The 24729-nt window shown below is 41.2% G+C and overlaps 1 protein-coding gene across 5 annotated transcripts in view; it reads right to left on the reverse strand.

Moving 5' to 3' along the window:
- CSNK1G3 (casein kinase 1 gamma 3) overlaps positions 1-24729 on the reverse strand; it is a 139334-nt gene that overhangs the window by 22406 nt on the left and 92199 nt on the right. For all 5 annotated transcript variants that reach the window (XM_083151580.1, XM_083151577.1, XM_083151578.1 and 2 more), the window contains 6 exons: positions 19184-19332; positions 16857-17091; positions 8584-8669; positions 7777-7861; positions 4461-4609; positions 356-451 (listed from right to left, as the gene is read on the reverse strand). In XM_083151580.1, the coding sequence (XP_083007706.1) occupies positions 356-451; positions 4461-4609; positions 7777-7861; positions 8584-8669; positions 16857-17091; positions 19184-19332 (800 nt within the window). The remainder of the gene's footprint in view (positions 1-355; positions 452-4460; positions 4610-7776; positions 7862-8583; positions 8670-16856; positions 17092-19183; positions 19333-24729) is intronic.

Here is a 24729-nt window from a genome sequence, read left to right on the forward strand (position 1 = left end):
TTGAAATGGCAATAAGAATGAATGCTAAATAATGACATTGTAAATATACCCCCTGGTCTAGGTGCCAAACAGTCACAATATGTTTGCATGTACAGTATGAATATTATGATACATAAATATAAATTACATAAACCTTAAACTTTAGGTGCAAACCATGAAAAAGTAAAAAATTAGCACTTACTAGAACCAGTTAAAAAGTGGTATAAAATGCCTGGAAATATCTATATTAGCAGGTCTAGTGTTACTTGTATTACCACACAATTTAGAAATGTTAATTGTTATGGGGGTCTTAAGAAATAAATATTACAATGGAGGAACAGTAAAGCAAGAGGGCAGAGAAGCTTTTAAAATGTACCTGATTTTTGGCTTGCTGCATCTTATCTCTATGTTGATGTGCTTCTCTGTTTGATGAAAGAGCGGGATCGGCATGTATGGAGCCAACTGGAGTGGGCTAATGAATAAAAAGAGAACAGTGAAAAACAATGTAACAAACTATCTGGACATCCTGAAAGATGAAACCATGATCAGTCATGAGATCTAATAATTGTAACACCTAGAACTTTTTCTGTAACGTATTAAAGGAAGCCTACCAAAGTACAAGCCACATTATAAATTGAAATTCTTTCCAAGAGGCTGCAGTTTTCTTTCATTCTGAACGCTCTTAATAATGGCTGGCTAGAAAGATCCCAATACCTGTATTAAACTCCAATAATCACTTTCCAGTTACATGCACAGTAAAATGAACCTACAATACAGAATTGTGTCTGTGTGACTGAGGCTAAATACCTTCAGTTCCCAAATACATGCAAATTGCAGATGTATATGTAGAAGTGGGTGGGCACAGTAATGTGGCATACTAAAAGGGCAGATGCTGACTCCTAACAATTCTGTAATCCAGCAACTCCTATATGACACCAATCTCACCCATTACCACATTATGGGGGATATCTACCAAGATGTGAATTCTACTTCACATGTGATATTACTATGGGCAACCAATCAGATCCTGTCTACTACCTTCTAAAGGGTGCTAAATAAATAAGTCGATTCTGATTGGTTGCCCATAGCAACATCACATGTGGAGTAGAAATCACATCTTAATAAATAATGTGTCTCCGGGCTTCAGTATTAAATGAGGCTCTGTGCCTGGTGTAAGAACCAGCTTTGAACCCAGTTTCAGTTCACAAATCACAATTTCTGTTTTTTATTAAAATGTAAAAAAAAAAAAAAAAAATAGAGATCCAAAAAATAAATGGAATTTGGTAAAAAGAAACAAAGGAAGTATGCATTCAATCACACAAGTGCTGAAAAAAAAACTAACACATTAAGGCATAGAAAAGGATAACAAATACAACATGCCATTGCTTCACATACAGCACAAGAACTCTCGGTGGAATACACATCAGCATACACAATTTTAAGCTATAGACTTCGTTTTCCTTTATTAGTCTCCCCCCTCATTTATTTTATAGACAGGTGAACGGGCAGGAGACCAATTCCTATGCATGAATCTCCATGGAGAAACGCACACACAGCACAGAAGGCCAATTTATCCTAAGTATATGACTATTACGTACATACCCAAGCACAACCCACCTCAAATAGCCCTGTTACTGTGCTACAAATATAACTAACTAAGCTATGCCACAGGACGTCTTATGACCGTGATGGCTAACCTTGACACTGCAGCTGTTGTTGAACTACACATCTCAGCATGCCCTGCTCTAGTATTTGGCCATGCTAAAAAGTGTAGCAGGGCATGCTGGGTTATGTAGTTCAACAGCTGGATTACCAAGGTTAGCCATTATTGTGTTATGAAGTTCTGTACCAATTATGCCTCTTATTTGCACCTCAATTGTAAAAAAAATGTAAAAAGCACAAGTACTCTAGAACTGCACACATCAGCAGTAGGGTGTGGTATGACACACCGACAGTCGGGATTCCGACGTCGGAGGAATGACTGTCGGAATCCCAACTGTCGGTGTGTCTTACCTATTGTGCTCGCCACCTATTTTATTTTATTCTCCCTCTATGGGGGTCGTGGACCCCCACAAGCCAGCAGTCGGGATTCCGACGTCGGATTAATGACTGTCGGAATCCCGACTGTTGGGGAGCCGTCCGACACCCCAGCAGTATGCAACTTTGACAGTAACCTGGGAAGAAAAGGCAAATGATGGAGGAGACCTAAAAATACAAAAATTGCACAATGGAATGAGTATTTAATGCAAATATATTTAACTCCTGATATATTGGCCATACTGGTATTCTGATGTGTGTGTGTTTCAACACTTCTATACTATTGGCAGCAAAACGCGCCAAAGCATATATCGGAATACCAGCATTTCAAAAGGCACCTCATTGGGTTGGATTTCTATAAGCAGTTTATCTGCACCTAATAAAAAGGAGAAAGCTGTGCTTCATTATACAGTGCTGTGGAACCCTCATGGCTCCATATAACTAAGAACCAGCGGTACTTGTTTCCTAACTGGGCGCCCACGATCTCCATAGCGGGCGTCGCGGGTAAAGAAATCGCGGGCATCGCGGCCAGTACATCAACGGCCGCGACGCGATGCCCGCGATTTCCCATAGGGTTCAATGTTAAATTTAGTGCTGCCCGCGATTTTACATTCAATGCTTCAATGGCCGCGATTTGGCCATAGGAATCAATGTTAAATGGGCCTTTTCATACCCCCACTATCCATGTCACCATGGAGTTGAGAATAGAATAGTGTGGCGAGCGCAGCGAGCCACCGAGCCCGAAGCGTGGCGAGCGCAGCGTGCCCCGCGAGGGGACGCGGATACCTTCACAGGTAAACGCAGCCCTACGCGGGCTTCACAGGTATCCGCGTCCCCTCGCCACGCTTCGGGCTCGGTGGCTCGCTGCGCTCGCCACACTATTCTATTCTCAACTCCATGCTGTCATTGATAGTGGGGGTATGAAAAGGCTCATTTAACATTGATTCCTATGGCCAAATCGCGGCCATTGAAGCATTGAATGTAAAATCGCGGCCAGCACTCAATTTAACATTGAACCCTATGGGAAATCGCGGGGATCGCGTCGCGACCGTTAATGTACTGGCCGCGATGCCCGCGATCCCCGCGATGGGCGCCCAGATAGGAAACAAGTACCGAACCAGCAGCTGGGGGACACCAGCAGCAACTATAGTCTGATGCATGCCAGAATCTAAGAGGTACCAAATTGTAATATATTTATCTGGTACTGGCAAGACTTCAATACAGCTAGCTATTTATGGTAACAACATCTCTGCATGATTAAAAGGAATTACTGTTACAACATCCAAACACCAATACCGATTAGTTTTCTAACATAATGAACTCATTCTTAACTAAATTGTTGTACTTTGTTGTACAACATCTCCTATTCAGAACGTTGTCATACTAACCATATTAAGGAGAATAAAACAAAAACCATAACTTTAGAAATGTTCACAAGTAGAATAGGTTATTTATATGTGATTTTATATTTTCATTTACTACTTATAGCTTACTATCCAGTATATTATACAGGTTTAATAAAATTGTATTAAATACTCATTCCATTGAACAGTTTTTGAATTTTTGTAAGTTTTGTTTTCCAAAAGGGCTGAGCATTCTCTAAACCTTTAGAGATATGCAAAAATGTCCTCTAACAATGCCAGGGTCACAATCGAGGAATATAAATCAAATTAGCTATTGCTGGCCAGTGATGTGTAGTCAATTAATTGAAGTTTAAATATTGCCCCAAAAGAAGAACCGTCGCTGTGAGCGACACTGGCATTTTCAGTGGATATTTTGCACATCTCTCACAGCAACGTTGGCACTCTAAGGGTTAAAAACAGGTGCAAGGTTTATGAGAATTATTTTATTGTGAAATAATTCTGGGAGATTGATTAGGCACCTGATGGTTTCTTTTTATATAACAAATGGAGGACCGATACAAGCGAGAAGTGCGACACGGCGCTGTCCATAATCAGTCATTTTTTTTTTTACAACTCCATAACAAATATATTAACCCAAAATGTCCCATACTCTATAAGTGATGCAAGTACAGCCTCCACGTGACACTAAAAGAAGCATAAAAGTCTGGGAATCGCTACCTGTAGTAAAGAATCTGTCATATGATGCAAAACGGATGAGTGAATGAGGTTACACCTGTAATAAACAAAAGGCACCGGATGAACACAGATGATCTCCTCCCCAGTTCTGGCACCTGCAAAGGTGAGCTGTGTGAACTGGATATGCGTCTCTCCAAAGATAAGTGCGTCCCGCATGGTCATCGTTCTTACTCCATTCACCAGTAAAAGAACAAAGGTGATGCACAGTAGATGATTGTTGTCAGCAATTTAAGCCCATAGCTATCATTTAGAATATCTACTTATACAGTCAATATCATATCAACAAGATAAGTAACAAGACTCTGCTCATTTAAAGAAAGACTGAATATGAAATATAGTACTTACCAGCTGCTTTCCAATCCAATCATACTCATAGTCAAACATGTATCCCTTTCTATCAAACAAATCTGTAAATAGTTTTCGCAAGTAGTCATAATCTGGTTTTTCAAAAAAATCTAGTCTTCTTACATAGCGCAAGTATGTGGCCATCTCCTCTGCAAAACAATAAAATGAAATCAGGCATAAATTAATATACAATCATGAATTATGAATGGATTTAAACAAAGTTAAAAGGTCATTTATTTTAAAATGAAAAAGTTTCCACTTTACAAAAAATTTCTTTTGAGACCGTATGCTCCAGGCAAATTACCCAATTGTCCATTTTGGAGTCAGGAAAGAAGTTATCACCATACAAGGTGAGGCTAAAATAGATTTCATGATTAAACCAGGAGGTCTGCTTTGGGTTCCTTTTGATTAACACAATTACATTTAAAAAGTATTAAACTCCCCACACCTTTTTTTCTCCAGCCTTAGATATCCTACCAACGTGGCAGAATTTATAAGCATTTCAGGGAAACCAAGGGCCTCAATTTGGCTGATTTTGTTAGTCTAATCCAAAAAGCAGCCAATTATCATTTTAACATTTGGAATTAATAAAATAATATTTTTTTTTTTTAAAGCATTTGATAATGATGATCTTTTAGATATTTTGGAGGGTATTCAATCCCGGGGCATGACTGTCGGTGTGTCCCAAATGCCGTGACCCTGGCCTGTTTGTGTTTGCTTAACCACATATTGGCAGGCGGGATTCAAACACAAACAGGCCAGGGTCACGGCTGTTGGGACATACCGACAGTCCTGACCCGGGATTGAATACCCCCCAAAGTATCTAAAAGAATAGGCGAAAAGGGGGCGTGTTTGCATAAATGGCGGTGGATTGTCGAGATAGGGCTGTGATCGAGACAATCCGCGGCCGTTCTCAGCAAAACGGGCCCAACAGCTTTTAAAAGTCGTGCCCCTTCTGTCAATCTGCTTCTTCAATGCTGTCAGGAAAGACAGCACTGGATAGGCGCCCGTCGCTATTTCACACATCGGAAGTAGTGTCAAAAACCCCCTAAATATTGGATTATTGTTCAAGAAGGTTAAAAAAATTGACTGATGATTACTACAAAAAATTAAATATATAAATATCAAATGGTTTCATAAATATGGCAAAATCAAATCAGTAATAAGTTATATGTTCCCCAAAATGTGTGAGTGAGTAACTGCAGATGTATAAGAAGATTTAAAAAGGAAAAAAAAAAAAAGCCTTCAACCACGCCAAAGGAAAAAAAAAAAAAAAAAGCTCTCCAACATACACTTATTCCCTCTTCACCTATTACTACATCTCTATCCCCCATTATGCATTTTCTCTTATAAGCACTTAATTTTATTATATAGGTTAGCCTGAGCATTACCTTCATTTTTCAGTTTTTTTTATTTGTCCTCGTGGTTTCATTTACAGTGTTTTTTCTTTCTGCAAGTGCCTGTGCATCGGTATGTTTTTTTTTGGTACTTGTTTCCTAGCACGGCGCCAGCGATTTTTATCTCAGGCATCGGGACCTAAAAAAATTGCGTCAATCGCATCGCATGCAACCAAATCACATGCGATTTTTACATTGGAATCCATGTAAAATGGTCCCTGAGACCCAATTTTACATTGGTCCCAATGTAAAAAGCCCCCGAAACCCCAATTTTAATTGCATACCCCCCCTCATGAATGAAATGGCCCCCCATTGTTAACGTCACCCCACGATGAACGCCAACCCGAAGCGTGGCGAGCGCAGCGGTACGCGTCCTCCGACCTATTCATATCCCCACTATCCACGCCGGCGTGGAGTTGATTTTATAAAGTGTGGCGAGTGCAGCGAGCCACCGAGCCCGAAGCGTGGTGAGCGCCGCGACCCCCGTGAGGGGACGAGCATAATTTCACAGGTATACGCGTCCACTCGCCACGCTTCGGGCTCTGTGGCTCGCCACACTTAATAAAATCAACTCCATGCCGACGTGGATAGTGGGGGTATGAAAAGGTTGGAGGACTGGTACCCCCGCCCCTCGAAGGCTTGCTGCGCTCGCCACGCTTTGGGTTGCCGTCAATAGTGGGGTGGCGTTAATGGGGGGGACACTTCACATACTTAAAACCCATGACGGTGCATATACAATCAAAAATTGGGCCCATTTCCCATTGCTACCATTATAATGGCATGCTATGGTCGCGATCAATGCGGTTTTATCATTGAAAGCTAATTTAACATTGAGCCCTATGTAAAATCGCGTTGGTCGCATCGCATGCCATTATAATGGCATGCGATGGACGCGATCAACGTGATATTCTCCTTGCCGGCAATTAAAACACTTAATTTACAGAAAATGGCATCGATCGCATACCTTAACTGAAGGTATGCGATCTACCACGACGAGCGCCGTGCTAGGAAACAAGTACCTTTTTTTTTTTAAACTTCACACACACACACACACACACACACACACACACACACACACAAAATTGCATTTAATTACCAGTGCATATTGTGATAGTGGGTTCAGGCCTGAACCCACTGTCACAATATGCACTGGTTATTAAAAAGTACTTCTGCTAGCAAAATATCCGGTGAGTGCCCCATTTTTTTTAAATTTTGGATTCGGAAGGACCTGGTCAGCTGGGACTTTTCTTTGGTTTTTGGCACCCCGGTGGATGGATACTATTGGGCGAATGCTGTCCATACGGATGGGATAGATATATATATATATCTATATATCTATATATTACTCTTTAGAGAGAGACATAACAATCAAGGGGTGAGTTCAGAATCCTGAAGGTCGGTATGCTGGTGCCAGGAATCCATACAACCGGGATGCTGAAATGTGAGTAACTGGGGTGGGTTAGAATTACAATGGGGATGGAGGGGTTTGGGCACTGAGGGGTAATTTATTGTTAGGCTGCGTGGAGGTAGGGGTTAGGTACAAGCCGTACAGGGTATAGGATTAGGCACTAGTGGGGGGAGGGGGGTGTTAGGGCTAGACTGTGGGAAGAGAGGTTAGGAGGGGGGACAAGGGAGAAGGTAAGTAAACCTATCTGACCCTTGTTGGGGTTACCTCCGCCGGCCAACCTTGTGTGTGTCTCACATATTTTAGCCTATTTAGGACCAAAACAGAATCAAGCTTTGCCAGCAGCCTACATTTACATACAGATTAATAAAGCTATAGAAGCAAAATAGGAATATAAAACTTCGGCTACAATGATTCTGCAGTAAACAATTATCATTCTCCTTTATATACTCTACATTTCAAGTCTATGCATATTCTCTTAAACAAGCGAACCAAAAAAAAAGCAGGTTTTTACCTGGGAAGTTCTCACAAAGTACTTCAATTGGAGTTGCTCGTTTTGTATCTCCAATTTTCTGATACCTTTCTTTTAATGTGTCAGCCTTAGGGGGAAAAAAGAAAAAAAAAAAGTTAATTTTTAGGTCTACAGTATCAAAGTTAATTAGATACAAAGGGCGGCAGTCAATGTTCTCATGGCGACACTTGTCCCTTTTCGTTTGTTTCGCATCGCATAACCTTATCGCGTCTGACAGTTTTCCCGCTATTCTAAATTTGTATGACGCGTAACACCTCCTTGCATAAAATACATTTTTAAACAAGGAGGCGTTGTTTTTTTATTTTACAATAAAAAAACATTTTTTTATTCTAATTATTATTATGCGCGCAGTTGTATGTAGGTGACCCTTAAAGCATTTAAGATCTGGCCAACAGAATCATCCTGTAATGGTTTGATAACTTTTTAAGTTGCATTTTTCCAAATACAACTAGACAATTACGCCATACATACTGGTATATGGTCGATCATCAACCCTATCCCCAGGGATAATGGCTAAAATAGCACCATGTGTGCGGGGCTTAATGCAACCCTTGCTAACCTGTGGCTCTACAACTGTTGTGAAACAAGTCCCAGCATACCCTTCCCATTGATCAGCTGGTAAAACAGGATACTTGGAGTTTTACAACAACTGGAGAGCCATAGGTTGGCCAGGCCAGTCCTAGTGGGTAGCTTTGAAATTTGCTACACAAATATAGATCTACATCATACAAAAACTTAGCAAGTGTCAATGAAAATATTTACATTTTTTAGCAAATATAAAAATATTACCTTTAGTCCTTGCCAGGGTAGGCTTCCTCGTAGAAAATACATAAACATATGACCTAATGCTTCTAAATCGTCTCTTCTACTTTGCTCTAAGAAAGGGAGGAGTAAAATGGTCACAAAAATACATGGCTGGTATTTTCAATAAAGGTATGGGCACATAGCTCATAAGTAGCATTTCACTTTAAAATCAACTATTTGGTACTTTTCATACAGGTAGCGCCCAAACTAACAGTCTAAAAGGTATTGGGTGCACAGGAGGTTGAGCGCCCAAAAATCTGACTTCAAGTATCTCTACTAAAGATGCAGAAATCATGGGCATGTGTGAATGTGACCTCTTCTGCCTTCTAATGTTTGGCCCTAGTGATGGTGCCCAGGCTTTCTGAATATCTAGTGCAGTGGTAGCCAACTCCAGTCCTTGAAAGCTACCAACAGTTAACGTTTTCCAGGACTCCTCTCAGAATCATAAGTGAAGTATCTAGCTCCACCTGTGGATCTTTTAAAATGTGTTAGTCAGTAATGAGCGCACCTGTGGGGATGCAGTCAAAATCCCGATAAGGCCAAAATACTGACATTTAGAATGTACAGGTGAAATGGTCAACATGACTGGTTCCACATGGATTTTTCACTGTTTTTTGACCCAACATGTTCCGATAGGCGGTATTTCATGCCCTACCATCCACTAGGGCGTGGTTGTGGAATAAAATAGTGTGCCGAGCGCAACGAGGCACCAGCCCGAAGCATTGCGAGTGAAGCGAGCAATGAAAGGGGCTGCAGTTCACTTCCAACTGTGTCGACACTCGGGTAAAAATAAAAAGTGAAAAAAACCATGTCGACCTCATGACCTGTCGACCGAAAGTCATGTTGACAGTTTCACCTGTACAATCTGTGTGTCGGTATTTGGACCTTGTCGGGATTTTGACCCTGTCGGGATTTCATACAGAATCCCACCTGTGTACCTGTGGGGTGAGCTTGAAAATGTGAACTGTTGGTATCTCTCGAGGACTGGAGTTGGCTACCACTGGTCTAGATCTAGAACTGGAGGTGTAATGTTACATAGGATAATTCAGACTAGCCAGTCAGCCAAGAGTGCAAATGACAAAACACTGACAGAATAGGCTGCAAGTTCTACTAAGGAAAGTACTTATTAGGCAGTTTGGCAGACAAAGATTATTCCCACACACCAAAAATATTTTCAAGCACTCTAAAACAGAGCGACTGATTCCTCCTATAATATAATCCACATGAATGGTTTGCATGCTTTAGTGGGTGACAATACAATAGCATTTCTGTGCTAAAGCTACATATATTTCAAGCAGCAATGCTCACACAAAGGCGGACAAAATACTTTAGGCTATTTTTAGAACATTGCTGTTTACTTGCTTGACATTTATCCAGTGTGGGATGGTGACGCATTAACTGAACTCCTGTCATCTGAGTTTTTAGATTATGCAGTACAAATACTTCAAAAAGATATTGGAATACATCAAGCACTTCTAGTTCTCGGACAGTAGGTGGCAGCAACCACCCTAATTTGAACATATTTCAGGGAAAGTGGGAAAATAAGCTGTATTTACAAGCGGTTTAGCCTTGCAAGTTTAAATACTACATTGTCATGCAAGGTGATCAGATAGTAAGGGGGAGAATGGTTGTGGCTTGCATATTATAAACAAACCAAGCAACCCGGTAATGAATGTAGAAATACCAAACAGATATAAGCTTATATCCTGCTTTCAAATTATACTTCTGCAGTACAGCCTTTTTTTAAAGGTCTATTCTTGAATTCAAGTTCAGTAAACACGGTCTTGTATAGGTTGCATTGTGGCATATCAATATAGAAATGTGCCATAAAGATCTGCCGGTAGTATATCCACCACCTAAACCTTATCAGTGAGCAGTAAAAGACTGATGCTTTATCAGGACTCACACTGAGGGTCTGATCTTTGCATTGTAAAATTGGTCATTATGTAGTAGTATACCCATATGTTATGGGATCAGCTTTATTATACGGTTACATCCGGAGAGCAAGGTACTGGCAAAATAACCACCTATGTAATTATCTTGACAGAGAAAAAAAAGAACAACACGTGCATTGCTATACAAAGGCCTTTGAAGTTATTTGCAGGTGCTATCCTATTTAATTCTACCTTTAAACTCATATTTCCTTGCACTATTGATAGTAACATCACACACACACACACACACACACACACACACACAAACCTTTTATGTTTGTCCTTACTTTAAGGAAACTAAAAGTGTCTGATTGGTCAGTTGTTGGAGACCGATGTAGGAGCGTTCACTATGCTTTTATGATGAATTATAAGTAGACTTAAGGCCCATACACAATGGGTGACTTGAGCCGAAAGCAGCTCAAAAGCTGCCCCGTGTGTATGGGCAGACAATTAGCGCTTATGTGCCCTCACGAATCATTGCCGGTGACTGACGTTTCTCTGCTGGTATTACCAACCGACTGATCGGCTTCCCATAGTGCCCTGCTATGGACAGTCATTCTCAACAGCGTGCATACATGCTGTGCAAAAACATCCAGTGTGTATGCACCATTGGAGTTTATCACTTGAAGTGAATGATTCCCTACACAAAGCTGGATAAAGCCTTACATGCAGGTCGAAAATGGGTGTGGATCATTTTATTTACCACAGGTAGGTCGACAGTCATTAGGTTGACAGGTGGTAAGGTCGACAGGGTTCTAGGTCAACATGGGACATGGTCGACATATGCGTTAGGTTTTTTATGGTTTTTTTTTTACCCGAATGTCGACACAGTCGACATGGACACAGTTGGAAGTCAACCACAGCCCCTCGCATTGCTCGCTATGCTTCGGGCACACTATTTTATTCTCCCCCCACACCCTAGTGGATGGTAGGGCATGAAATACCGCCTGTCGGCACGTCGGCTCAAAAAACAGTGAAAAAAAACCCATGTCGACCTTGTCCCATGTCGACCTAGAACCCTGTCGACCTAAAGGTGTCGACCTAATGACTGTCAACAATACGACCGTATGCCGTATAAAATATGCTTAGGAAAGTTAGGTGCCCATCTAACAGATTGCAGATAAAAAATGTGGTTAGACTAAAGTACCCACATTACCATGAAGATGTCTGATGTTCACAGCAGCACCAGGGATTTCAGGAAAGGTGTGTGCATGTTGTTGATCTTACGACATGTTACATGCGGGGTTGTGACAGGGGCAGTATTTTGATATGTCCTCTCTCCTCATGTGCTTTTCTTTGAATATATAATGCTGGGTACACACCAAAACGATTTGGATTGGATGCAAATCGTGTGATCCAATTTACATACGATCCGATCCCAATCCGATCCCATCTGTATTCAGATGAATGGATCTTCTACAGATCCTACCTGCAGCAGGTAGGATAGGAATCGGATTCAACCAAATGATTGTGACCCAATCTGCATCCAATCGGTCTGAATTGGATCCAGATTGATGGGATTGTGCCCAAATCATTTTGGTGTGTACCCAGCATAAGTCTCTGCCTCCCATAAAATTGCATGTGTTCCCTGATCTAACGCTTTACTTACCATGTACTTGTCCTAAATTGCCTTGTACTGTAATTCATTATTTGTTGTTTTTTTCTCTCATTTATGTATTGTTTGGGGCATCAGAACCCTTGTGGCACCATATAAATAAACTATAATGATAATTATAATAATGTATGGAAGAGAACACATGCACACACAGTTTATTTTAAAAGAACAAAAATAGCTTACATTTATTTTCCTAATGCCTGTTAGCTTGTGCTCAGTCTATGCTTATAAAGCACAATTTAGTCCTTATAAACAGACCATTTCTTTGTTTACAGCCCACATGTGTATTTGTTTCTGTGGTTGCAAGATATCTGAATCCCCAATATTACAATCTATGCGTCACCATAACTTTTTGCAGCCGGATATAATGTATCCCATTCAGAAGGTGTCTATTTCTCCAAGGCAGTTCTGTCCCCTCGCTAGAATTACTTTCAACATCAACCACGTACTGTACATGTTATTTGAGTAAATTACTTTGCTAGGATGAGACTGCTCCTACTCAAATTATGTAGGGATTAACTTCAAAGAAAGATAGGGTAGAGCATGAATACAAACAAAACAATACAAAAAAATTGCAGTAACAGTTTGCAAACCACAGAAAGTACTGTAGAGCACAGCTTTCAAGTCAATGTGCTGTGACCATTCAAAATAACTGATTATCTCAATGGGATGCAGTCATTTGGTCTACAGCATTATGGTCAACAGTCATTAGGTCGACATGGGTCTAGGTCGAAAGGTCATTAGTTCGACATGGAGTTTTTCACAGTGTTTTGAGCCAACATGTGCCAACAGGCGGTATTTCATGCCCTACCATCCCACTAGGGAGTGGTGGGAGAATAAAACAGTGTACCGAGTTTATCAAGGCACCGTGCCCGACGCATCGCGAGTGCAGCGAGCGATGCGAGGGGATGTGGTGCACTTTAAACTGTGTCCATGTCGACTGTGTTGACATTCAGGACAAAAAAAATTAAAACAGTGTTAAACCCCATGTCGACCTAGACATTGTCAAACTAATGACCTGTTGAACCAACGACCTTTTGACCTACAACCATGTCGACCTTTTTCCATATCGACCTAATGACTGTCGACCAAATGATCCCAACCCATCTCCAATTATACACAAGTCAGAAATCATCTATGCCAGGAATGTAATCTGCCACTGTACGAAAACAGTTATATAGTCTGAGCAATAAGCTATTTCATGGTGTTTACTAGGACAATGTAATACCCCATTCATACTGCAATAATGACAGGTCATACCCATGATTTTGTACATGGGTCCAACATGGCCGAGACCCCTTTCAATCAGGCGACACCACCCAGCTTATTGTCGAGTCGATGATATCACCGCAGACATGTGCAGTCAGCGCTTGGAGATTTTATTTACAGTTTCTTATATATTCTGTTGCGCTTTACAATTGGAAACAACAGTGATTAAACAAACTGGGTAGATACAAACCGACATGGAGGTAGGAGGGCCCTGCTCGCAAGCTTACAATCTATAGGGATAATAGGAGGGATACATAAGGATATAATTCATGCATAGCATGGCAGTCCCATCAGATTACTAGACAGTCCCCATGGGATGCAATTAGATATAAATGCTACTGGAGGTTGTGTGGGGGTTCCTGAATATGATAAGCAAGCCTGAAGAGGTGAGTTTTCAGGGAACGCTTGAAATTTTGGAGGCTAGAGGAGAGTCTTCGTGTGAGTGGAAGGGCATTCCATAAAGTGGGTGCTGCCCGACAAAAATCGTGTAAGTGGGAGCGAGTAATGAGTGTGAGTGAGAGACGCAGATCTTGTGCAGAGCGGAGATGTCAGGTGGGGATATATTATGAGATAAGCAAAGATATAAGTCTGTGTAGTCAGAGTGATGGCTTTTTTTATGTAGGGGGGAAGATATTAGATCTGGGGTAGCCAACCCTAGTCCGAGAGCTACCAACAGTGCATGTTTTGCAGGGTCTCCTCACAGAATCACAAGTGAGCTAATTAGCTCCATCTGTGTATCTTTTAAAATGTGTCAGTGATTAATGAGTGCAGCAGCTAGGTTGTCTGGGAAATGTGAACTGTTGGTAGCTCTCGAGGGCTAGGGTTGGCTACCACTGGATTAGATCATCTCCAAGCGGCGGCTGTTCCACTGCTGTGAACAAATACCGGGTCGCAGCAACCAGGCATGCGGCCTCCAGTGTTTAACACTGGTCACTACCTGGGTTCTTTCAACTTGACCGTTTAAGACTGCACTGAAACACTGGTTGCTGTGCATTCACTGGTTATTGCTGGCAGCATGAAAGGGCGTATAAAACTTTGAAGAGTATGTCAATAGATCATGTACATAGTGAGTTTGTATGTGGTGCTCTAAACTACGGTTACACACACACACACACACACACACACACACACACACAATATATAAATATATATATATACATACATACATACATACATACATACCACACATATAATCAATTAAATCAAAATGATGATTTAAAATACCCTGGAAACTAAAAATACAAGTTGATTATAACTTATCCAAAATGCTCGGGACCAGGAGAATTTTGGATAACTGATTATTCCATATTTTGGAATATAATTATATTTCAATGAGGTATCTTGCATTTATGTTGTATAACAACATCAAACACATGAAATACATGACCCAGATCACCCATTGATATGTGTATATGGCCAATCTAGCAGCCAGGAAGCAAATGGGGCCTCATTGCGGAGCCAATAGATGATATTTTAAAAGATATCGCTCAGAAAAGGCCATATCTTTATAAATATCATCTAGTGTGTACACTCATTATCATTAATGATGTGCACATCCATGCATTGTTAATGACACCCCCGTTTAATAAACATGAGTCAATTTTGGCTATATAGTCAACTACATACCTGCATGTTCAGCAGGTCATCGTGCAGTCACTGAACGATATAGTTTACTGACATTGCTTAGCAGATACACTCAATTCGACCTGCTGTGGCCAATATAGTTAACTATATCGACCGCGGCCAGCATCGCTAAGTGTGTATGGTGCTTGAGACTTTGGGGGACTTCAATTAGCTGTGGTACGTATGACTCTACATATGCATTCAGAGGCACTCTTGCCATGACTGCAATCCCAATATACATATGCATAAAATTTAAACAACTGTAAAACTGGGATATTTATCCAAGATTCTGTGGGTGGCATTCAATGGTTATAGAATTCTAAAGTAACAGGAAACCGCAGGACGATATTCAATTGATCTGTTTTATCGAGTTCATTATTGTCAAGTTTAGTCACACATAGGGGGGTATTCAATCCCGGCCGCTATTTGCAACAGAGAAAATAGCGGCGACCACTTATTCAATGCGGTCTTTCACGACAGCATTGAAGAGGCAGATCAACAGAACAGACCCGACTTTAAAAGTAGTCGGTCCTGTTTGGGCAATTTCGGACGTGAATTGTCGCGATCGAATATCGACAAACCATGGCTGTTTACGTGGACACGCCCCCTTTTTGTCGAACAGCAGGCGGGACATGGATTCGCGTCTGGCGATATGCGGTCGACCGAAACAAAAATGGGCCAGGGTCACGTCTGTCGGGATGGATCGACAGTCGTGACCGGGATTGAAACCCCCCCCCCATAGTGGTTAAACCCAAACTAAATAGGCACAACACAAAGTCCCATTTGAGTACGCCAATGGATGACTTTCACACCCCTGAGGATAGCGAGCTGAAAAGATGTTAGCGTCCGAACTGGCTGAAACAACGGAATCGAGGCCAACGGACACACACTGGTGCTGGGAGAAAAGGGAATACCACTGTGTGTGAACCCCAGAATACAGATTAATTTAAAAGAAGAGGAAAAGGGTTCATTACTGAATAAATTTAAAGGCGCTCTCAGTTTTTTACCCCCATTAAACTAACAGAGCATATTGAATTACCCCATGGGCAGTAAAATAAAATGGAGGAAGTGTTATTGAAGAGATTTTTTGTTGAAACTGGGGTGGGCCATAGGATACTTACAAAACAATTATGACTTGGTTATGTAGGCACTCACATAACAAGAGATGCTATGCAATACAACTAGCCCTGAGATTGCATAAATGCTGCTCAGGTTATCAAGCTCTAGATCACAGAAATAGAACCTACTGCCAACTAGTACAAATGTCAGATACATAAAAGGCACAAAGACTGGAAGATTACTGTGGACATAACAAAATAAGGTTGCCAAAAGGAAAAAATATAAATTAACAAAGGAAAACAAAGATAAACATATTTAGAGAAACTCTGGAGGGACAACACCACCCATTTGTTCGGAAACCATACAACGAAGTTCATTTTCCACTTTTAAAAAGTAAATCTGTGATTTTCGCTAGTGAGCACATAGACCACAATGTCTCAGTTACAGCTGATCTGATCTTTGTGAATCCATTTGCATTTTGTTTCATCATACTGCCCTGGGCTGATTTCGTCTTAGAGTTTAGTTAACCTTTTATAATTGTGTGGGTTTTTTTTCTCATGTTGCTGCCCTGCTTGCATGTTGACTTTTAACCAATACAAACAAATTTAGCACTGTGCTGCGCTACCAAAAACCCACACAGGAAAATAACATACACCACAGAGGAAAAAAAAGTAAACCACTGCACAGTGAACCAGCTTCAGAAGTATATTCATGGGAACATTACTGCACACAAACTAGAGTAGTCATACTGTACATACCTTTTCCTAAATGCGTATTTATACTCATGTATCTAGCTGTTCCTGTAAGGCTCTTGTGTTCTCTGTAGGGTATGTGCTTTTTTGTTTCTGGGTCTATATATTCTTTTGCCAAGCCAAAATCTATAATGTGAATTATTTGCTGGTTTTTGTTTCCTGGACGACCTATCAAAAAGTTTTCAGGCTTTACATCTCTATATATCAAGTTCTTTGAGTGAACATATTCCATGCGCGAAATCTGTTGAGAAATGAAAGTAAAAATTAAAATTGAAATGAGGACCATCTGCATATGTACACAAACACTTCATATGGAACTTTTTAAAAACACAAAATCTATGTACATTTCTGGAATGTTCTGTTTGCATGTGACCAAGTAGTACTGTATCTCTAAAGATGCCTGTAGCACACTCTGCACCCATAACAGAGGAACACCTAACTAATACTGTTTAGGACCCCCTCATGTCACAAAAACTGATCTGGCCCATGAGGTAGACTCAAGTTCGTTAAGTGGGGAGGTATTGTCTCTGACCATATTGCACAGATTCTAAACCGGATTGAAACCTGGGAAATTTAAAGGCCATGTCATCAAGGAATATCACGGCTATGAAAGGGTGTACTTGGTTTGCAACAATTTCTAGGTAGGTTGAATGTATCACATTTACATACTCATGAGTTTCAGAACCCAAGTTTCACAGCAGAACATTGGCCAGAGCATTACATTGCCTCAGTCAGCTTGTCTTCCTCACATAATGTAACCTTGTGCCATATCTTTCCAAGTTAAATAACGCAGACACTAACCCAGCCGTCTGAATGATTTAACAGAAAATGTGATCCATCAGACCAGGCCACCTTCATCCATGGTCTAGTTTTGATGCTCATGTGTGCACTGTTGAGGATTTTAGCATGGGCACTTGGACCAGTCTGCGGCTACGCAGCTAGCTGCGATGTACTGTGTATTCAGACACTTTTCTATCATTAAACTGTATCTGTGCTACAGATAGCTTTTCTGTGGTATAAATGGACTAGCTTTTACTCCCAGTGTGCATCATTAAGCCTGGGTCACCCTTGACATTATGGGCTGTTCACCAGTTGTTCTTCATGGACCACCCCTTGTCAATGTCACCGAGATCCTTATGCTTGCACAATATCCTTGAAATGAATTCATGAACTGAGTGCGTACTGCCCAATATATCCCACCCCTTGACAAGTGCCATCGTAATGAGAATTGATGTTATTCACGTCACCGCAAAACTGAATGTTTTGGCTTCTCAGTATATCATATGTGTAGTGTATGTTCCTTTAACATTTTGTATTGGCTTTTAAGAACTTCCTGTGTTGCATTTTCCATCTTCAAACACTGTAGCAGCATTCAATGCATTTGATGGAATAAAAAGGTATGGGAAGAGGATTTGCAATTTCCATATTTATTGTTTGTGCTCCATTACATTTTACTTTAACATCTTCTATAAATGTCTGTTGCACACTGAACCTAAAGGTCCATACACACTGGGCGACTATTCCCAGCGTGTATGGACAGCGATTATTATTATCATCGCTGGGGGGAAAGCAGCTCAGTGCATACACACTGAGCGGCTTTTCCCCTGCCTGGTGCCGACAGTGTGGGGGGGTCTTTGCAGAGCTATGCAAAGCCGTCCTCAAAGCTGCTCATCTGCTAGTAATGCCAGCAGATCAACGGCTTTGCCAGAGATGATGCAGGAGCGCGCAGCAGCACTCATTGCCGGGCCATAGACACTGGGCGGCTTTGAGCCGAAAGCCGCTCAAACATGCTGTTTTGACTGACTTTCAGCTGAAAGTTGCCCAGTATGTATGGGCCTCAAAAGTCATACTATGACAAAGAAACACATAGGTGACCACTTTCAATAAGTGTATACAATTCTACTACATTGTTTCCAATTATAAATTAGTCCACAACTGTAAGATGCTCTTTTAATAGAACAAACCATGCTCTTCTACTCACAAAGCTAAATGTTATCAAATGATCCGTATTGTAGTGGTTCCAAGATTTTCTTTCAGTCATTAGTCTTTCACCCCAGAGTATAAGAATTATTTTCAAGGCACTTCTAGGCCAAAAATTACTTTGAGAAACTTAAGACTTAAAATTTTAATTAAGTAAAGCGTGTTTATAGGTCATGCTTGGGTTCAATTATGTGGTGAGGGATAAGATGCAGGGATAAGAGCATCCCTGCGAATGTGTCCTAAGGCACCACGGGACACAGTTTAGGAACCACTGCCCTAGTGTCAAACTGAACAGTTGTACAGTAATCTGAGTAAACAATTAAGACAAACAGAACAGATATTCTCTTACTTACCAGCTGTATGGCTATCATAAGAACAGTTTTTAGGGAAAATGTTCTGTCACATAAGTCGAATAAGTCTTCCAAACTTGGCCCCAGTAGTTCTAGCACCATAGCATTGTATTTCCCGCAAGGGCCAAAATAATAAACCTGAGGTACACCATCTAGGAGGAAATAGCAAACATTAATTAAAAAGTGCTGGCAATTAAACATCCAGTTATTCCAGAACATAAAGACAAGAGACAAAACTAAATGGGACCTTTATTATTACCAGTTTATAATGTGTTAAAATAAAACAAGTCTCTGAAATGTAAGGCATAAAAATCTCACACACAAAAAAGGGTGCTATTCAATAATATATCACAGTAAGCCTGGGGCACCCTAATGAGTTGGGATTAGGTACAATGTGCGGGTTATTTAACTTGGGAGCTAAAAACCTGCTGTAAGGTACAGCCAGAGCTGGGATAAATAAGAATAATAATATTTTTTTTTAAAGTATGCAGTTTTTTTTCATTCATATTTTAATGGGGTAAAATTGAACCGTGTATTAGAAACTTAGACCAACCATGGTTTTAAATGCTTTCTAAGCTTAATAATGTTATATAAGTCTAACAACTTTCAAGAAAACAAAATAGTTTACAGCTTTTTATTCTCATTACACCGGTGTATATGTAGATAAACATATTAGTACATATGCAGTACACTCAGATGAAATTGAAAATATGAACAAGTTAATGTAAAGCATTAGCACTACTTCTTACAATTAGATACATCTTGAATTGGATGACCAAAATGGAAAAAATCAAAGGATACATAGGATACACACACACACACAAAAAAAAAAAAGGAGTTAAGCATAGGCACCTTTTTTTTTTTTAGTAGAATAGGCTTTTTTTATTTTTTTAGAATCATGAAGCTGTATCAGAATATCTTTCATTACAGCCCTAAATTGTTTTTATATGTCATAAGCCCTGTACACATGCTTAGATTTTCTTTAGATTTGATTTTCTATTAGATCTGGCATTAGATCATCCCATTCGATTTGGCATTTGATCTGTCTTTTTGCATTCGATTCGATTTCACAATGTAGGCACGATGTACTCATTCGATTTACTGGATCGAATTCGAGATTTCCTTGGCTGCACAGTAGATTTTTCTATTCGATTTTGAGGAAACGGGAGCGCGCATTGAATCGAATGTAGATCGAACTGTCCTAAAAACCATTCGATGTGGATTTGATTTTGCATGTGTACACAGTTATACTTAGGTTTAATTACGTGGCTAGGGGCAAGACTTGATTCTGGTTGTCCACATTTTGTTATTGGCAGCCACCCACACTGGTTCTGCCTATTACTTTGGCCATAAATAATTGTTTTTTGGTCTGGACCACCACATGAAAGGCACCCATGCAAGTGTCCCAACATCCCAGGGTGCCATGGCACAGTTTTAGAACCACTGCAGTAGGTTGGCTGGTTTAAACCCTATGGCAAAACGTCCTCTTACTGGGGGAAATTAATTTGTTAAAACGTGCCAGATCTTCCATCTCAAGTCACAGGAGTTTGAGGAGCAATATTTTTTTTTATTTTTTATCACAATAAGAAGGGTCGGGTTCAGTCACGCAAAGCCACTAAACAAAACTACTTGTTGTGACGAAAAACGTCCCGTTTAAGTGCTCAAACAGGTCCTTTTTTTGGACATTTCAACTTGCCAGCCAAATAGCCCCAGAATGGAGCAACAAATGAATAACTTCATTGGATGCCAAGAGCTGGCTGCTGGTGCGCTAAAGAATTAATTTCCCACCAAGGAGTATAAGTACAGGTTGAGTATCCTTTATCCGAATTTGAAAAAATTCTAATTATTCCAAAACCACGGTTTTTGGAATACTTTGGAAAAAGACTGACAATTAAAAATAACTCCATAAAACAAGACCCAAAATGCTGTCTAATAACCAAAATAAACCTTGGTTTATGTTAAATACAGTGTCACTCACAACTCAAAAGAAAGTACCTCACTAGTTTGCTTAGTGATATCAGTGACAATGCATGCATATATGTCAGTCAGCTCGGTGCAAAAAATGTAATAAATAAATTGCAGTGCAGTAGAACGTTTATCCAAGGGAAAGGTCTACGTTACATTTCAGTAGGTAAATACAAACCAAGCACAGGCTTAGCCATGTATTCAGGGATATAGTTTAATATACTAGATTAACCAGGATTAAGCATATGGAGTATGAAAGGAGGGGAAAAAATATGTTTAGCTCCGGCATATTGCATAATAACCATGATAAAACGTTACAATCCACTACAAGCATAACTACACGGCTGAAGATTCCTTTAAACTGCTGAACAATTTTTTTTTTACATAATGAGAAGAGGATTTATCAGTCTGTGCCAAGGGTGAATATCACTGCACATCCTATCATTTCTATCACAATGAACACATGCGTGATTTAATGGCACCCACACATTGATTGAATGCAGATCAAGCCGGGTGATAAATCCGATCCATAAATGCGTGCATCAGCCTGGCTGCAATCAACTGCCAACAATCCCTAACAATCCCCTCGTGTGGCCTGGCTACAAGCAACGTAACATAGAAACATAGAACATAGACCACGTATCCATTAATACATCTGTCCAAATTTCCTACACGTTCCACTGTTTCTACTATACAATCACTGTACTGAATATAACAGGTGCCAACAGCAATTATAGCTAGAATCAGATTGTTACACTAGTTAGGCTGATTGGTTAAACAAAACGTGAGATCTGTAACTCTCTCACAGTATTCTGCCTGTTCTTACGCAGTGCAATAAAGTCTATAAACATGTGGGATATTACTCATATTTATAACCAAACAAACATACTGTATGGTCACATAGCAATCACCAAACATAATTACTACCTATAAGAACAAGACAGTAAGGGCCGATTCCTCTGATGAACCCACAGATGTTCCTTGGGTGCAAGTTACTGTGGGAGCAGCCTCCCAATGTGGCAAGCAGATACCTGCAATAAGGCAGGAGTTTAAGAACCCAAAGTAGTACTTTAGTCACTTTACATGGCTAAAACCTGTACTGTACAGAAAGCTTACACACACACACACACACACACACACACACACACACACACACACACTATTTCTGCCAATTTAGACCAGTGGTCCCTAACCCCAGTCCTCATGGCCCACTGAGGTCAGACAATAGGGATATCACTGCAACAGCACAGGTGTGTAAAGCTGGCCATACATCTACAGATTTATTGTCTGATCTGGCTGGTTGGAACAAAATCCTGGTAACGGATTAGAGCAAATGACAGTGACCATTTGCTTTGATATGCTGGAAAACTGACAACGATCACTCAGATATTACCAGGCTTTTGTTCCAACCAGCCAGATAGCACGATACATCTGTAGATGTATGGCCAGCGATTGAGGTAATAATTAAGCCACAGTACTCATGTATGGCTTTCCCCGGTACATTGACTGTGCTTAGCTTTGCGGACCGTGTTTGGAAGACACTGAACTAGACTATACTGTTTATTTCCAAAGCACCCACTAGATTGCACAAACCCATGCTGAGAATCACTGTGCTGGAGACACAAAGAAACAGCAGGTCAATAGCATCAAATACTAAGAGCTATCAGTACAGCTGGTTTCAGCAGCTGTCAATAAATCTGCTTAAATTGGTTTATGCTCATGTTACTGTGAGGGTAAAAACCTATTTCAGGTTACTTTTATTTTATTGCACAGCTACACATCTCTTACATTTTTCACCCCAACTACAATTGAAAATTTTGTAACTAGGAAGTGAAGCATATGTTTGTCACTATGAAAAACATGAGAGAGCAAACAGAGCACAAGTCAAGTGCTCCTCTATGGTCATGAATGGACTGACAAGTGTACACAGGTATGGGCTCATGTATGTGTAATGCTGGTAACTGCAGAAAGTCATGTTTCCTAGTGCTGTATCATTTTAAAGTGTAAATGACTATGATCCATCTCACTACCTGTTGCCAGGCAGAAATGGCAGGGGTAAGCTCACACTGCTATAGTGGAACATGACTGGGACGTCACCTGGTATACGCCACACTGAATTGTGAGGCATCCTTCCTGAATGGATTATTCAAACAATTTCCAGAGTTGTAGACGTAACAAGGAGGAAAAGAAAACAAACTCTGTTGTGCATTACATTGTTGCCCACTCCACACAACTGTGGGGGGGGGGGGGGGGGGGGTGTATAGCAATTTGCTGTGGAAGATTCAATTATTTATCATCGTTGATCTTCCATCTACTCAAACTGTCATTTCATATACTGTGCTATATAACTAGTAGCAAGAAGCTATGGGCAACATCTTCACTTGTGATACATCTCCCCTCTATACTGAAAAGAACCACCATTATTTTAACTCTGATTATTTAATAAAAAAATCCTTTCCAATGTACCCCTAGCTATTGTAGTTTATTGCTGTAGGATAGGATTGGAGACCTTAAATGTCTACTATAAACAAAGATGAGCACAACCGTGCAGACGGATGTGGTGCAAGGTAGAAACCCATATGCAGTGCCACAAAAAGGCTTCATGAAACCACGGAGTTAAGGCCCCCATACACTACGCAGACTTGTCCTAAGGACATGTCGGCCCTGACTTCCCCTGAGCTCCCCGGCAGCTCCTGATATGATTTGGCACTTGATGTGCCATTTTTTACATGTGATAAATCGGATCGATTTATCACATGTAAATCCGGGGGAGCTGTGGGAGAGCAGGGTCTGGGGGGAGCTTGCGGGGGGTGGGGGAGCGGGGGCCAGAGACCGGAGAGCAGGTTCCGGTCCGTGGGTGATGCAGAGGGGGTAGTCAGCTAGCAGCAGGAGAGGTGGCGGGGAGCGGGGTCCGGTCCAGCTGTAGGAGGAGGGGTAGAGAGCTAGCAAGTGGACTGGAGACTAGGTAGCGGCAGGCGGGGAGCACAGAGCGCATAACAGAGTCTGGATAGCGGCGAGCGGGAGAATAGGAAACATCCTCTTCAAAAGACTGGGCGGGCAGGGCGGTCGCTGATTGGCTGAGCTCTCGGCCAATCAACGGCCGCCCAGTCTTTTGAATAGGATGTTTCCTATTCTCCCGCTTGCCGCTACCCAGACTCTGTTATGCGCCGTGCGCTCCGTGCTCCCCGCCTGCCGCTACCAAGTCTCCAGTCCACCCGCTAGCTCTCTACCCCTCCTCCTACAGCTGGACTGGACCCCGCCACCTGACTACCCCCTCTGCATCACACATGGACCGGACCCTGCTCTCCGGTCCTCACTCCCCCAGACCAGCTCAATGCCGGCTGCACATAAGATTTATCTTATGTGCAGACCGTCCGACATCCAGATCTGATCCGATGCGCACGGGACCGCGCATCGGATCAGATTGGATGTCATACCCTACGTGATTTGGGCAATTTCACCCGATTTATCAGCCTGATCCTCCAGAATCGGGTGAAATCGGGCCCAAATCGCGTAGTGTATGGGGGCCTTTACACCTCCCCCTGCAGTAATAATAGGGTTTTTATTTTATTTGGCAGACACAC

The sequence above is a fragment of the Crinia signifera genome, chromosome 1 (assembly GCF_055691185.1).
Source record: "Crinia signifera chromosome 1, ASM5569118v1, whole genome shotgun sequence".
Taxonomy (NCBI): Eukaryota; Metazoa; Chordata; class Amphibia; order Anura; family Myobatrachidae; genus Crinia; species Crinia signifera.